The sequence below is a fragment of the Nilaparvata lugens genome, chromosome 10 (assembly GCF_014356525.2).
Source record: "Nilaparvata lugens isolate BPH chromosome 10, ASM1435652v1, whole genome shotgun sequence".
Classification (NCBI taxonomy): Eukaryota; Metazoa; Arthropoda; class Insecta; order Hemiptera; family Delphacidae; genus Nilaparvata; species Nilaparvata lugens.
Genome location: NC_052513.1, coordinates 39,020,617 through 39,037,176, shown reverse-complemented (window position 1 = coordinate 39,037,176; position 16,560 = coordinate 39,020,617). Strand labels below are relative to the sequence as shown.

The following is a 16,560-nucleotide window of genomic DNA, read 5'->3' as shown; positions in this document are numbered from 1 at the left end:
GTTCTGCTTGTGCGTAATGGGAAATGTGAGGGTGAATTATGATCAAACGTCCATGCCTTTTCGATGGGATTCGGCGGGATTCGAACCCGCGACCACGTATCAGACTGAAGGGTGCGACGCCTTAGTCAACTCGGCTATCTGGCCGGCATTTAATTGCAGAAGTCTCTTGAGATCGTTAAGAGTATTACAATAGTCTATATTACAATAGTCAATGACTATTACAATAGTCAAAATTGAACAACAATCAAAATGGACTAGATTAAATTTTCATAAAATTATTTTACCTCATAATAAGGATTCAACAACACAAAGTTTTTAACTGTTTTCAAAATTAAATCAAATTAAAAAGACGACCTATTTCGGACTATGTGTAACCTTATCTAAATTTGGGAGAGGAATAGCACAAGGTTACCTTATTTTTTCTCTCCCTATCAATTTGATGATGTACTAATTGTATGAATCAATAAAGAGTAAGAATAAATGTAGTGGAAAATGTCTAAATCTCTCAGTTACAGCATTGAATGTTTGTTTTTCAGCGCGGAGAAAGCTGGAGACTCATCGGATTCGAGTGTTCAGTTTGTGTTGTCGACAAGTAAGCGAAGGCGAGAGGTGAGCTCATCAGGAAGCATTCAGAGCATCAGCTCCATGGATGAGAGAGATGACAGGACTCCGCTCAAGAAGAAAACACAGAAAACATGGTAACTCATCCACTAATTCCGTTTATCTCAATTGAAGTTTTTCCTAACTAAGTTGGCAAGTCTCTTCATACAAACTTGTATTAGCTGACATTTTTACTTTCCTTGCCCTATTACCATAGGTAAGGAAAGTATTTCTTTCTGAAAAAAAATAAGATACCCCAATTTCTAAATATCTATACGTTTCGAGGTCCCCTGAGTCCAAAAAAGTGGTTTTTGGGTATTGATCTGTATGTGTGTGTGTGTGTGTGTGTGTGTGTGTGTGTGTGTGTGTGTGTGTGTGTGTGTGTGTGTGTGTGTGTGTGTGTGTGTGTGTGTGTGTGTGTGTGTGTATGAGTGTATGTGCGTCTGTTTACACGATATCTCATCTCCCAATTAACGGAATGACTTGAAATTTGGAACTTAAGGTCCTTACACTATAAGGATCCGACACGAACATTTTCGATCAAACGCAATTCAAGATGGCGGCTAAAATGGTGAAAATGTTGTCAAAAACAGGGTTTTCCGTGATTTTCTCGAAAACGGCTCCAACGATTTTGATAGAATTTATACCTAGAATAAGTCATTGATTAGCTCTATCAACTGCCACAAGTCCCATATCTGTAAAAATTTCAGGAGCTCCGCCCCATCTATGCAAAATTTGATTTTAGATTCCTAATTATCAGGCTTCAGATACAATTTAAACAAAAAATCTATAATTAATGTTCAGTAACATTTTCACCTAAAATTGGAAATATGCTCGAAATTCGAGAAAATGTGATCATCCAATTGCAAACTGTTGGCAACTGTTGATTCTATTAAATGATTCACTATGAAGAGATAGCAGACCTCGTATGTCTGCCTTCAGCGTTATTGTCCTGTCACCAGCTGGCTCAGATCTTTGTTTATAAGTAGACTTGAGATGCGTGTTAGCACTAGCGTCAGGTGATCAATTTTCATAACGGCAAGGAAAGTGTGTGAGAGCACCACACCAGATTTTTATATTTGCGTATATGTACAAGTGCACGCTTGGTTATGCATTACCAAGCTTACAGATGACAAACAAAATGTGGAAAGAGCAATAGGAACACTCACATTGAACGCTTGCACTTGCTGGTTGCGTTCAGTGCGAGCAGCTACATGCAAGTCACAACGTGTTTCAATGAATTTTTCCTGGTTTTGTTTTTCGGCTCATGCATGCTCTGACGTGCACCCTTCAGTCTGCTAGCGCTATCTAGCTGTGGATTCGAATCCCGCCAATAGGTATGAACTTTGATCATATTCCATTACTCTCACTAAAAGCTTATTGGGCATCACCGCATTAAAAAAATGTAAGAGATGTATGAGAACAGACTAATCTAATTTTCAATCAAATGTCCTTCTACTATTTAGTTATTCGGTCAATATTTGCAGTAGCAGAATTCCTTAGTTCTATTTATTTAGCTTTCGTTGGATATTTGAAATAATAATAATATTATTATTATTATTATTATTATTATTTATATTTTCACAAGAAAAGTAAATTCGTATGGATTTTGTTGGTGGGGAGTCCCTTGCGAGAAGGTCCCACCTCCTGAATATATAATTTAAGCCTTCAATGGGCCTTACGACTGTCATACTTCAGCCGGGACCGACAAGAAAACACTGAATGGGAAAGGAAAACTACGGATACTCCTTGTACTATTTCTCTCCCAAATTTAGATAATATTTTAGAAGTCCGAAATGAGGCTATGATTCCACTTCTCTGAAATTTAGTCCTTTTTCACTCAAAAACAACAGAAACCAAGAATTTTGAATTTTGACGTTTGAGAAAATTGTATAGAAAACAAAAATATTACACTGGAATTACTATCAATTGAAAAGTTTTCACGTAATTTAGAGCCAGAAAACCACAACTTATCATAGAGTATTCATCATTTTCTTCTCACTGTAGAATAATTATGAATGACAATCGATTTGTTACAATAAATGAATGAATTCTTTTCGTGTGTAGGCCAAGAAAGAAGCGGATCAAGATCAACGTAGACGATTCGTCGACGGAGAATGGGTCGAGCTGCGAGGAAGTGGCGAACTTCCAGAACACGTCCAGTCAAAGCCCGGGCGGAGGAACTGGAGGAAGAAGGAACATAAGAAAGGTGATGAAAGACGAGGATGTGACGGCGGCGACAAGGAAGGCGATAAGAGAGGAAGAGGAGAGGAAGCAGAGAGTGCTCAATCGTCAACAAAAGGTATTCAATTAAATATGTAATTCGAGTTAGAATTATTTGTTTATCAGTATTATACAGGGACCGGCATATTAATCTGACGATTTTGTAGTAATTGGCATTGACATTGGGGTAATAGTAGGCATATGGTAATTAAATAATTGGTAGGCATATGGCATTGCATTTTGGGGTAATTCTACGAATGTCAGCCACATCTTCAAGTTGCAGAAATGGGCGATTCTCGTTATAGTAGGAGAGTCAATAAGAACTATTTGCAGACCTTTTTTTAAGCAATTAAAAATTCTCCCACTCCCTAGTTTATACAGGGTGATTCATAATTATGGAAAAATAATTTAATACGTGATAGAATAGGTAAAAATAAGAAAAAAAGTTCTCATAAACATATATCCATAAACGCTTCATTAGCGAGCTATACAGGGTGAAAGATTTCGCCCGGAATTCAGTTCCTCTGGTCAAAAATACACCGATGCTAAATTGTTTGGGGACTGGTTTTTGAAAAACTTATGCTGGATTCATATGGAAAAATATCTGAACTAGTCTGGAAGCTGTAGTTTGAGTAGTTTTTGAGAGAAAAGTTGAAACATACAAAAAATCTAAGTAGAAAAACACAGACTTCTACGTTTGATGCCCAATAACTTTCTTTAATGACCAGTAAACAAATAATTTTTCGCATTAAAAATTGCAGAGAATTTAATTCTGAAAAGAATCATGTAAGCTGTGTAAACTAAATTTGAATAAAATGTATTCTTATGTAGTACATACACAACAAAAATTTGCTGTTTTATGAGGAGAGAAGTAATAACTCATAAGTTGTAGCTGATTGCAAATAAAATATGTCTTATTTTTATATGAAAGTAACATATATTATATAAATGACATTAAACTTTTACCAAAAGACTAAAGATGATGTTCAAAGTGACCACCGTTGTTCTGAATGCATATGTTCAGACGTCTTCTCATCCATTGTCGGACCCGTTCAAATATTCCAGGAGTCTGCTTTATCATTTCTATTCCGTTCAAAATCCTTAATCGGAGCTCTTCAATGGTATCAATCGGAGTATTGTATACTAAGGTTTTCAAGTGGTTTTAGATTGATCAGATGATGTTTGTCAAGCTCCGTTCAATCTGTTAGAATAAATAAGGATGGCAAAAAATCGATGTGTGTGTAACTCGACTAAAATGAAGGTTTTTGACTTGATGAATGTAATTTTCGGATTAGTGAGGGGTTGGTTGATTTGCCAGGAGAGCTAGCCCAGGGTAAGATATGAGGCTACACCACTGATCAAGATATTTGTTGTATTTATATATATATATTTTTTGTAATAATCATTACATTACATCAATTTTGGGAATAATCCCATTTGACAGGTAACTTGTCAGTACTAATACTAATACTATAATACATACAATCAAAAAATAAAATATTTATTCAGGAAGTGTCAAGTATCATTAAGGAAGGTAATGATATATATTATATATATATATATATATATATATATATATATATATATATATATATATATATATATAAAAAATCAATTTTCTTGTTAGTAAAATTCTGTGATTGCGTATGGGCTTTCCTCTAATAACATTTTTTTGACTGCCTGTTTGAATAGAATGACTGATTCAATGTTTCGAATGTTTGTTGGCAACCTATTATAGAGTTTCATTCCTGAATAAAATGGAGTTTTAGTTTAAAATGGAGTTATAAAGTGTTTCATTCCTGGTTTAAACCAACGGGTGATCTATCTCCGTTCAAACTGAGATGTTGCATAATATATTGTCCTTGATGTTAAACTGCGTCCATTTTAGAATTTATTAAGAGGGTTCAAAGACCTTAAAGATGCATAGACTCGCATGCAGCGGTAGTGTCGTACTTGGAATTGAAATCGGCCATTGAGGGGGCAACCTATAAGATTATTACATACCAATGCCTTTGCAATCTATAGTATTACAAATATATAGATATAATATCTCGTGCTAAAATACCCCAATGGCGGCCTTCAATTTCAAGTAAAACCTATCATTCGGAAGGCATAGGCATTGTGGGTCTATATCTCTTTAAGGTCTTTGAGAGGGTTGCTATTATATTTTATGAATATTTGATCTAATTTAATCAACAGCTGATCAATCTCTGTTCAGACCTTAGACCAGTTATATAATAGACACGCTGGGAATTCTAGCCTCTGAAGCCAACATCTACTGCCATATCACCCCATCGTGACGTCAGCATCGGATAGAAAACTTTCAGATTGTGTCTATTTCAGATGGAGGTAAACTATTATTTATGAAAATGGTAAACTCCCGCTGCGCTCCCGCTGAAATAGACACAATCTGCTATGGAAAACAATGTAAACAAACTCTACAGAAAAAATTTCTATCCGATGCTGACTTCACGATAGGGCGATATGGCAGTAGATGTTGTTGGCTTCATCAACTTTCAGTTTGAATACACAATGGGGCGGGTCTATTCTATAACTGGTCTAAGGTTCAGACTGAGCACCATTTTGAAGTTCATCAAGAGGTTATCTATTGGATTTTTAAAATATTTTATTTGATTTGGGTTGCAGTTGAACGATAGTTTCGGCATGGATCGATTTGATTCAATCTGATCAACAGCTGATAAATCCCTATTTAAACTGAGATGGTGCATAATATGACCCTTGATGTTCAACTGCGTCCATTTTAGAGTTTATTAAGGGCCGGGTTCAGAGCTCGGGATTTAGCTAAGTCCTAGACTTTAAACAGCTGGAGTCAGAAAATTGGTTTTCCAAAACGGGGCGTAATCGCAGTCATTGTCATAGTCACGTTTGAATTAAATTTCAAAAAACTAGAAAATTGAACACGAAATAAAATAAAGAGAAAGAGTTTCAGCTACTTTGAATTATTTAGGAATGTCTAATTTCGTCAAGGAAAAACGTTTCCAATTATAGAAATGAGAAAATAAAAACTACGACTACTGATATAAAAGCTGCGACTACGCCCCGTTTTGGAAAGCCAATTTTCTAACTCCAGCTGTTTAATGTCTAGGACTTGACTAAATCCCGAGCTCGGAAACTGGCCCTAAGAGGTTTTCTATTATTGGTTTAGTTTTGATTATTGTTTCAGCTGAACGATAGTTTTGGTATAAGCGATGGATCGGCGCCGATAGTGGACGATCGACTTGTCCTCGATTTTGACACCGAATCGAAGAAAGAGTTGGTCTCTGTCGACAAGAATCTCGTGGCACAGATGAAACCGCATCAGGTTTGTTGAACTTATGTTTCAAATTTAATAACTCAGTATTTAAGCTCAAATTATTTACCTGTAAATATAAAAAAATAATACTTGCCTAAGGCTGGCCACTAAAGACAGGACATGCATGATGAACATAATAATATCGTCATACATAATTGTGTCATCACAGCGGAAGGTTTCGAACAAAATTTGTTGAGGTTAGGTTTTTGTATCTTTGATTTTTTATTGTTTATTTTTACTTCGCTGCTCTATTCAAGGTTAAATTATTTTTGAATCATTATAATTGTGATTTTCCAGGTGTTTATTTATTGTTATTGGTTGTTTATTTATGTTAGAAGCTGCTGTCTAACAGTTGTTTTTGTTCGAAGCCTCTCAAGCATGACGAGCAAGTGTGTACACACGTGTTCAACACACTTGTCATGTCGTTAGTAGCCACTCTCACGGTTAAGGGTAATTGTCCACTGGAACCTTAATCAACCGATCCGTTCGGCCGTTGAATCGGACGAATCTGCCAGCCGTTAATTCGGCCGAATATGGCCGTTTAAAATGAATAAATATCTGCTAAATTAGTTATTAATTACAATAATATTACCTTCAGATCCTATTTATTCAGCAATCTCTTTTTCCACAGATTCCTTTGAACATCACGACGATACTTTTGACCCACAATGGAACATGCTCTTGAACCAAACTTATCAAATTTTCATTGTCCATAGTTACAACTTTATTAAACAGAACAACTTCAAAATACAAAAACAAACAAGACTGTGAAACAATTTTAGGTTAGGAACACTTTGTTGTCTCAGACTAGTTAGTTCGGTCAGATAGAGTCGGCAAATCCCATTCAATTCGGATCGAAAAATGATCGGCCGGAGACGGCCGTGCACGGCTGTATGAACCTGTTGCAATGGACGAGCATCTATTCCTTTCTTTGTTGGGGGATCGTTCGGTCGCGTTCGTTAGTTTTTGGCCGATGCTAGTTCGTACGAAAACGGTTCTAGAGGACGGCCCACTTAAAAGAATGGAGCGGTGAAGGGTAGCTGAGAGTGTTGAAAATAATGCGTTGACAGGTACACTCTTACTATCTGAGTGGCCTGATTGAAATTCGGGTGTTTCTCCCGATCTACCTTGCTCAGTTGTGATGTGGGTGGGTCACGCGTCCCCGAAGAAGAGAGCAGGCCGCTGACAGGAGGTCTCATGTCCGAGGATGGTCAGGGGTTGCTGAAAAAGGTCTCGTATTCCCTGGGGTAAGTACAGGCCGTCGACAGAAGCCTCGCGTCCCGGAGGAAGGGAGCAGGACGCTGACAGGAGGTCTCGCGTCCTGAGTTAGGTTTGGAAGCGGAGAGATGCTCTCTTTAGAGCGCCGTTTGGAGCTCTCTCTCTGAAGGAAAGAGGCGCAGTCACGTGACGTGGTCTTGGTGCACTCAAGTCTTGGCGTCATGTAAAATGCATTGAAGGAGAGCACCGGCTTCTATAGCAGGTGGTTGTAGTACAGTCACAGAATACAATACAGGATGGAAAGTCGGCTAGTATCCTGCCGCAAAAATCCTCCACCTTGAAAGAAAGTTCAGCATTGTAATAGTATAGAGGTGGGAATTTCGGATCACTTTACTGATCCGGCTAGTTCACTGCCGCGACCCGTCAAAAAGACCGGATAGCGGTAATTTTAATTTCTAATAAGATGGCGCAGTCACGTGACGTGGTCTTGGTGCACTCAAGTCTTGGCGTCATGTAAAATGCATTGTTTGAATTGATACTTTCCTTCTGTATGTATTCTGTGCTACAGTGGTGAGTGTTGCTCTCCCACCCTGCGTATCTAAGATGTCCGTAGCAGCCAGATCTTCCAGGCAGTTAAGCGTTAACTTCCCGTCTTTTAAAGCGCTATCCTTCGTAACGAATTCATTTCCTTTCAGTGTGTATCCAAATGTCTCCGCTTGCTTCTACCTTCTACCCTACCTTCGCCGCTCTACTAGCTTCTGACTCATTCATTTGAATACATGCATTACTATTCAACACTCACAGCTATCTTCGCTGCTCCACTATGCATTGTTTGACCCTAAAGCCTGGTTTCCATTAGTAGAGTTAGTGGTTGAGTTCAATGGGCAAGTACTAACTATCTTGTGAACTCTCCCAATGAAACCGTTCATGGTAGAGTGATCCGTGGTCTAGTGGATAAAGTGCTTGCGTAGCAGCATAGAGATCCCGGGTTCAAATCCTCTCAATACCAAAAGTTTTTTAACCAGATCACTACCGTGTTATCGGATGGGCTCGTTAAACTGTCGGTCCCGGCTGAAGTATGACAGTCCCATTGACGGCTTAAATTATATATTCAGGCGGTGGGACCTTCCCGCAAGGGACTCCCCACCAACAAAAGCCATACGAATTTAATTTTACCGTTCATGGTAAAGTACTAGTATTTAGTAGAGTCAGAGTAGAGTAGAGAATATTGACATTTTAAGGTTAGTTCTGTTCACTAGACAACACACTTCTATAGTGAGGTCCACGTTATAATGACAGTATTTGATCAACTTTGGTTTTGCTATCCTTATCTATCATTCGACAAAGCCGGTGGTACTATCCTTTTCTAGGTCCACAACGATGCCAAATATGTTTTTGACAGTGTAGAAATATAATTAATTAATCAGAGAATCGGCATCGCTATTCTTCTATCTTTATCCACTGCCATAATAACGTGGACCTCACTATACTATTCTCAATTATTGTAGTGAAAACAGTTACTCGACCAAGTAAGTAGGGTAGAGTTAGGTCGGTAGAGTTAGTATGCCAGTTACTCGACCTCTAACTCTATTAGTGAAAACCAGGCTTTAAAGGCGAATTCCTACTTATCAGTAGGAATGTGTCAGGTACAGTGAGAATAATATTCCCATACGTTCTAATGGGAGTATTCATACTCGCTCGGTCGGGCTGAGTGTGAATAGTCCCATTTGAACTCATGGGAATTATATTTTCACTGTACCGGGGACGTTCACTGGTACTGATATGATATGGGGATCCGCCTTAATAGGTGTAAGGAGGTTTTGATTCCTGTTGTGTCCAAGCTACAATATTTTGTAAATAAATAAACATTTATAATGGTTTTCAATTTATTAATGTATTTTTTACTTTCCTTGCCCTATTACCATATGTAAGGAAAGTATTGCTTTCCGAAAAAATTAAGGTACCCCAATTTCTATACGTTTCAAGGTCCCCTGAATCCAAAAAAGTGGTTTTTAGGTATTGGTCTGTGTACACGATATCTCATATCCCAATTAACTGAATGACTTGAAATTTGGAACTTAAGGTCCTTAAAATATAAGGATCCGACACGAACAATTTCGATCAAATGCAATTTAAGATGACGGCTAAAATGGCGAAAATGTTGTCAAAAACAGGGTTTTTCGCGTTTTTCTCGAAAATGGCTCCAACGATTCTGATAAAATGTATACCTAAAATAGTCATTGATAAGCTATATCAACTGCCACAAGTCCCATATCCATAAAAATTTCAGGAGCTCCGCCCCATCTATGTAAGGTTTGATTTTAGATTTCCAATTATCAGTTGGCAGATATAATTTAAACAAAAAGTGGAAAAGATTGAGCATTAAAATCTCTACAATTAATGTCCAGTAACATTTTCTCCTAAAATTGAAAATAAGCTTGAAATTTGAGAAAACGTGATTATTTAATTGCAAACTGTTGGCAACTGTTGATTCTATTAAATGATTCACTATGAAAAGATAGCAGACCTCGTGTGTCTCCATCGTTATTTCCCTGTCACCAGCTGGCTCAAATCTTTGAATAGTAGACTTGAGATGCGCGGGAACACAAGAGTCAGGTGATCAATTTTCATAACGGCAAGGAAAGTTGCGTGAGTGCGCCACACCAGACCGGGACGTTCACTGGTACAGATATGATATGGGGATCCGCCGTAATAGGTGTAAGGAGGTTTTGATTCATGTTGTGTCCAAGCTACAATATTTTGTAAATAAATAAACATTTATAATGCTGGTTTTCAATTTATTAATGTTTTTTTTAATAAAATTGTAATTTATTTCAGGTGGAAGGTGTGAAATTCATGTGGGATGCTTGCTTTGAATCGGTTGAAGCTATCAAAGATGGAGAAGGGGGAGGATGTATCCTTGCCCATTGTATGGGTTTGGGCAAAACATTCCAGGTAAAATATTTTTAATTAAATAAAAATACTAAGAAATTGTCTAATGTTTATTTAATATGAATAATTACCACAATATCAACTTCTCAACTACACAATAGTTATCTGTATATCTAGAGTGAAAAGTACGACTTTTTCTCCCTGTGGGAAAAAGTTTGAAGCCCGAGGCAAAGCCGAGGGCAACAATTTTCCTGAGGGAGAAAAAGTATTTTTCGCTCGTGATGTACACAACATTTTTCCTCCATCTACATTTTTTTATAGAAACTGCAAATAAAATCATTTTAATAACTTACGTATTGGTGACAATGTTTCCTAACAACATAACCTACAATCTTAAACCTAAAAACCGGTCGGCTGATTGGCACTGCCGATTGCGCTATCTATCGACAAAAGTTGTAACAATTATATCAGCTGAGCGGCTACCAAAAATGGCTGACTCCAGATCACGCGTTTCAGATTTGAATTGCAGTTTGCAGATCAAAAATATTTGTTGGCTGGTATTTTGAATAGAATAAAATATTTTAAAAATTGTAAGAATTTTTAACGTCTACTAATATTAAGAATATAATATCATACAAACATATATTTCATGAGTTGATCAAATTTCTTGTTGTGGCATTGAATTCAGTTGACTCAATGACTGACACCTCTATTACGCTTTCTCATCTGAGCTTAGACCTTCTAACCTATTACAATGTGAGTTTTTGAAATAGAGATGCTTCCCATGTTATTTAAATGGAGTCACTTTTTCTCCCTAGGGAGTTTTTCTGTTTTTTACTACCGAGAGCGAAAAAGTGACACTTTAGTATTATGTTTCAGGGAGTAAAGTAAGTACTTTAGACAGTAGGTGGAGGAAAAAAGTATTTAATTCGTTGCCGAATCACTTGAAAGAGGCTCAAACATTGACAATTATTAGACAAGACTAAAAAGCAGGTTGATATCCCTGTGTCTCTATAGTTGGCAATCCCTAATAAACTGATTGGAGAAAAACAAAATATAACTGAAAAAATGTATTGAGACTCTCTCGCGTTACTTTCGAGCATAATGTCATGTTTCCAGATTTTGTTGATGACTGTTTCTTTATAATATTGGTCTGTAATCTGTAACTGACATTTTATATATTAATTCTTAAATGTATTTTCACTATTTAAAAAAATGTATCAAGTCCAACATTGTATATGAATGTTATAATTTTTATGTTTTATGTACATGACTATTGCCAATGCTTACTGTTGTTTAGCCTGTGACAAATAATAAAATGAATTGAATTGAGAGCTATTATCCAAAAATTATTTGCCATCCCGGGAATCGAACCCGGTACCTCCCAATTGCTAGTCAGACAAGCTTAATCAAACTGACAATCTCTGGATAGCAGCGCTCATTTTATACTAAGCCACAGCGGCAAGTCAGTATGAGAAATTGCATTTGTTCAAATACTAATAAATAAATCGTTATTGTTAAACGAAAATTCAAAGTGAAATGTTTCTTTTAACACTTTTATCAGAGATATTGTGGAACTTCTCCATATTAAGATAAAGAAAGGAAAAAAGATGTTGTCGAATTCCACTATAATATTTTTATTCACCAAAACTAGTTTTCGTTGCCTATGGCAACATCTTCAGTGGCAACTGAAGCTGATATTTACAGGAAGCAGATGGGAAACATTACAGGTGTGGCAATATTTACAAAGGTTGACTATTTGATAAAAATATAAACTAAGTACTATTACAGTATTAAAAAATACAAACAAATAGTGAAAATATTTAATGGAATACACAAAGTTGGTCAGATCCTCAAAAAAGAAGGCTTTAAGGTTGCCTACTCCACCAAACCTTTACTTAACAACATTCTTAATAGTTCCAAAGACAAAATCAATCCGGAAGAAAAGAGTGGAGTCTACAAACTAAAATGCAGAGACTGCAATGCACAGTATGTAGGCCAAACTGGGAGAAACTTCAAAGACAGAATTAAAGAACACATCAATTCATTAAAGAAAGGGAAAACTGACTCTAACTTTGCCAATCATTTGATAGAACAAAACCACAACTTGACAAAAAACTTCACTATAGAATTTTTACACATCACCAACAAAGGTAAACTACTGAACACCCTTGAAGCCATGGAGATCAGAATCCTTGAAAATGACTCTTCTTTAATTAGTCTAAATGATCACACAAACTTTGAGTCTCTAAAAGTATCCAGTTTTTTCTTATAATCCTATTTGCTCTTATTTCACAATAACTTGCCTATTTCTCTTGAACCCTTTGTTTTTAATCTTTTGTTTCTATTTCTGAGTCATCTCATTACATAGTCAGTATTATAATCCTTGTCCTTATTACATCAGATAGCCATTTATCAATTGTTTTTTCATATTACATTTATTTCTGCTACTTTTCTTTTAGGTTACCCAACTCCAAATCACAACACCCTCCCCCCTCCCATGTCAAACATTTCATTTGGAAATTGTTATTACACAAATTATATCTCATCCTTATATTAATTAATCATATGTATTCCATTAAATATTTTCACTATTTGTTTGTATGTTTTAATACTGTAATAGTACTTAGTTTATATTTTTATCAAATAGTCAACCTTTGTAAATATTGCCACACCTGTAATGTTTCCCATCTGCTTCCTGTAAATATCAGCTTCAGTTGCCACTGAAGATGTTGCCATAGGCAACGAAAACTAGTTTTGGTGAATAAAAATGTTATAGTGGAATTCGACAACATCTTTTTTCCTTTCTTTATCTTGAAATGCTTCTACTTTTAACAGGTGGTATCCCTGGTGCACACCCTGCTAATGCATCGGCAACTAACAAAGGTGCGCCGAGTTATGATCTGCTGTCCTCTTTCAACCGTTCTCAACTGGTATTCCGAGTTTCAAAAGTGGCTCGCCAAATTGCCCTTCAACAAGCGTATCTCCTTGCATCACCTTGCCAAGTAAGCTTATTCATTCAAACATTAATCAGATTTATTTTAAAGTATCTTTATAGGACTATTTGAATGTTTACTGCTAGAACATTACTAGTACCCTTGTTATGAATGGGATACTTGAAACTTGAGAATTGGCGTTCCAATTTCCATCGGACTTTTTTCGTGCGGTTGACTTTAGGAAGCAGTGGTGTGGCAGCTGACTGTGTATAGGTGCGTACAGATATACGCGCCGCGAACATGAGCAATTCACTTTTAATCAGCTGACTATATCTGTATTTTTACAGAAACGGTAAGATACTGATATATACGGAGTGATCCGTGGTCTAGTGGATAGAGTGCTTGCGTAGCAGCATAGAGATCCCGGGTTCAAACCCACTCACAACCAAAAGTTTTTTAACCAGATCACTCCCGTGTTATCGGATGGGCACGTTAAACTGTCGGTCCCGGCTGAAGTATGACAGTCGTAAGGCCCATTGATGGCTCAAATTATATATTCAGGCGGTGGGACCTTCCCGCAAGGGACTCCCCACCAACAAAAGCCATACGAATTTACTGATATAAAAAGCTTGGCATCAGCTGATTAAAAGTGAATCGTTCATGTTTGCGGCGCGTAAATCTGTACGCACCTTACCAGCCTGCAACGAAAACTTGATGTCGTGGAACTTGACGAACATTGGCTCAACTTCACAATTGTGTCAGTATCTCAAGAAATGGTCAAAATAGTAACTTTTAAACTGAAATCTTGATGAGCTGAGACCTTTAATTTTTCATTTTAGTCAAGTATGTTACAATATTTACAGTATGTTACAGTATTTTTTTTTATTTAGAAATGATTTTTGTGTGTTTTGAATTGTAAATTGAGTGTGTAATAATTGATGAATGTTAAGTGACACATAACCTCCAGCTACATTTGGACTGGTGTATAAATTAGAATTGGAACCGTTTTGGGCTTATAAGCCTGTGGTACTTTTTGTATGTTGTGTAATTCTGAATAATTAAATAAATATAATGATCAGAAGAGTAAACCCTAATTAGCGTTTACATTTTATTTTGTAGACAATTTATGTTCTGGTATTGAGGTTTCTTCTATTATTTGTCTTTCTGCGTTGTTATACAATTTGTATTTTAGTAATAGTAATTATTTTTTGATTTGCAGTGACAAAACGTTGAGCAGGAGAGTGAGCCGCCTCAATAGCTGGCACGAGGGTGGAGGGGTGATGATTATTGGCTACGAAATGTTCAGGAGTCTCACCAATGAGGATAAAAAGGTCATCAAGAGTAATTACAAGACGGTGTTGTTGAAAACTCTGCTCAATCCTGGTTAGTACTTCTCTATTTCATCATACTTTAGTCTATAAAATAAATTATTATTGAACGAGTTCCTACTATTGACAAGAGGCTGTAAATTTCTAGAGGCTCAAAATACAAGTCATAACGATCCCAAGCCGTTTAAGGTGGGCCGTCCACTGGAACCGTTTTCGTCCGAACTAGCATCCGCCGAAAACTACCGAACGATCCCCCAACAAAGAAAGGAATAGATGCTCGTCCATTGCAACAGGTTCATACGGCCGTGCACGGCCGTCTCCGGCCGATCAATTTTTTGAATTAAATGGGATTTTCCGGCTCTATCCGGCTGAACTAACTAGTCGAGCTGAGACAACAAAGTGTTCCTAACCTAAAATTGTTACACAGTCTTGTTTGTTTTTGTTTTTTGAAGTTGTTCTGTTTTATAAAATCGTAACTATGGACAATGAAAAGTTGATAAGTTTGGTTCAAGAGCATGTTCCATTGTGGGATGTGTGAGACAAAAGATATCATCAACGTGATGTTCAAAGGAATCTTTGGACAAAGATTGCTGAACAAATAGGATCAGAAGGTAAGATTATTGTAATGAATAACTAATTTAGTGGATATTTGTTTATTCAATTTCAGAATCTCAATATAATCATTGTTTATGAAAAAATTTGGTGGATATGATAGTAGTTAATTCAATAATTGGCAACTAGACTGACGTAAACGGTTCCAATGGACGTCCATATTCGGCAGAATTAACGGCCGGCAGATTCGTCCGATCCAACGGCCGAACGGATCGGTTGATTACGGTTCCAGTGGACGGTTACCCTTAACTTGGGCTATAGATACGGCTCTAAATCGTTTGATTTCTCTGTTCTACTCTTCAGAATAATTGAACGTGCTTAACGAGTTCCTAATTTTGACTAGAGGTTCGAGTGTTTGTGGGTTTGTTTGTTTGTATGATCGATAATTACTTTCAATATCCTTCATCAATCAACTTGAAATTATCAACACATATTCTTTGAACCATTATACAGGTCGAGTTCTTTGGACAATAAGATTGACATACTCTTTTGTGTTTTGTAAGGTAAAAAAGGATATGTGCTCAATATCACTATATTCATGCTACAGAAAGAATCAATATATTGTATTTTTTAAATTTTGAGAATCATTATAGTTTGTCTATATTATTGACTGGCTTTTGTGTCAATATAATTTTGTTGTATTAATACATTTTGTTGTATTTTCAGGTGCGGATCTGGTGATATGCGATGAAGGACATACGTTGAAGAATCTGAAAACTGCTCTGTCGCAACAGATGAATAAAATTCAGACAAAAAGAAGAATTGTTCTAACAGGCACTCCATTGCAGAACAATCTCATCGAATGTGAGTAATATTTTAGTAATAATTAAATCATGAATACAGTATATATTTTTTTCAAATTCAATTTAATCACAGCCAACAATACAAATTGTACAACAAGGCAGAGTCAGGCTTAACTCACACTTACGCGACACAAGTTGAGAAGAGATTGCGACTCTAGTCTCTTTTCGACGCAGCATGTGTTTTCAAATGGCGACACTCAGACCAGTCGATTCTAGTCTCCGCGACCTCACGACTGTGAGACTGAGTCGAGCGTCTACTCAACATGTTGGTCGAGCCGCGACATGAGTTGCGTAGTACCGTGCATTCAATGAAAGTGAGGTTGTTTTATGAAAGTGATGTTTTATAATTTTAGATAAGACAATAATAAGAATTAGATAAGACAATATTTTCATAGCAATTATTATAAAATTTGTTGCTAAGTAGTGACGAATTAGATCTTATATTTTCAATAAAGTAAGGTTAGAAATGGAGTAGCATGGAACTGAAGTAGTGACAATGAGCAAAAAAGTCGTAAGGTCGAGAGACTGGGGTATTCTCGACTGGAGTCGTACGATTTGAGTCGAAATAGTGTGAGTTGAGCCTCAGAGTTTCTTGATGAATATAATAATATCGGGGACCGAGCTTCGCTCTGGAG

At 36.7% G+C, this 16,560-nt stretch overlaps 1 protein-coding gene across 4 annotated transcripts in view; it reads left to right on the top strand.

The window, feature by feature from the left end:
• LOC111045686 (transcriptional regulator ATRX homolog) overlaps window positions 1–16,560 on the top strand; it is an 89,910-nt gene that overhangs the window by 32,511 nt on the left and 40,839 nt on the right. For all 4 annotated transcript variants that reach the window (XM_039436838.1, XM_039436839.1, XM_039436837.1 and 1 more), the window contains 7 exons: window positions 537–698; window positions 2,668–2,902; window positions 6,008–6,145; window positions 10,193–10,309; window positions 13,085–13,251; window positions 14,402–14,565; window positions 15,789–15,926. In XM_039436838.1, coding sequence (XP_039292772.1) covers window positions 537–698; window positions 2,668–2,902; window positions 6,008–6,145; window positions 10,193–10,309; window positions 13,085–13,251; window positions 14,402–14,565; window positions 15,789–15,926 — 1,121 coding nt within the window. The remainder of the gene's footprint in view (window positions 1–536; window positions 699–2,667; window positions 2,903–6,007; window positions 6,146–10,192; window positions 10,310–13,084; window positions 13,252–14,401; window positions 14,566–15,788; window positions 15,927–16,560) is intronic.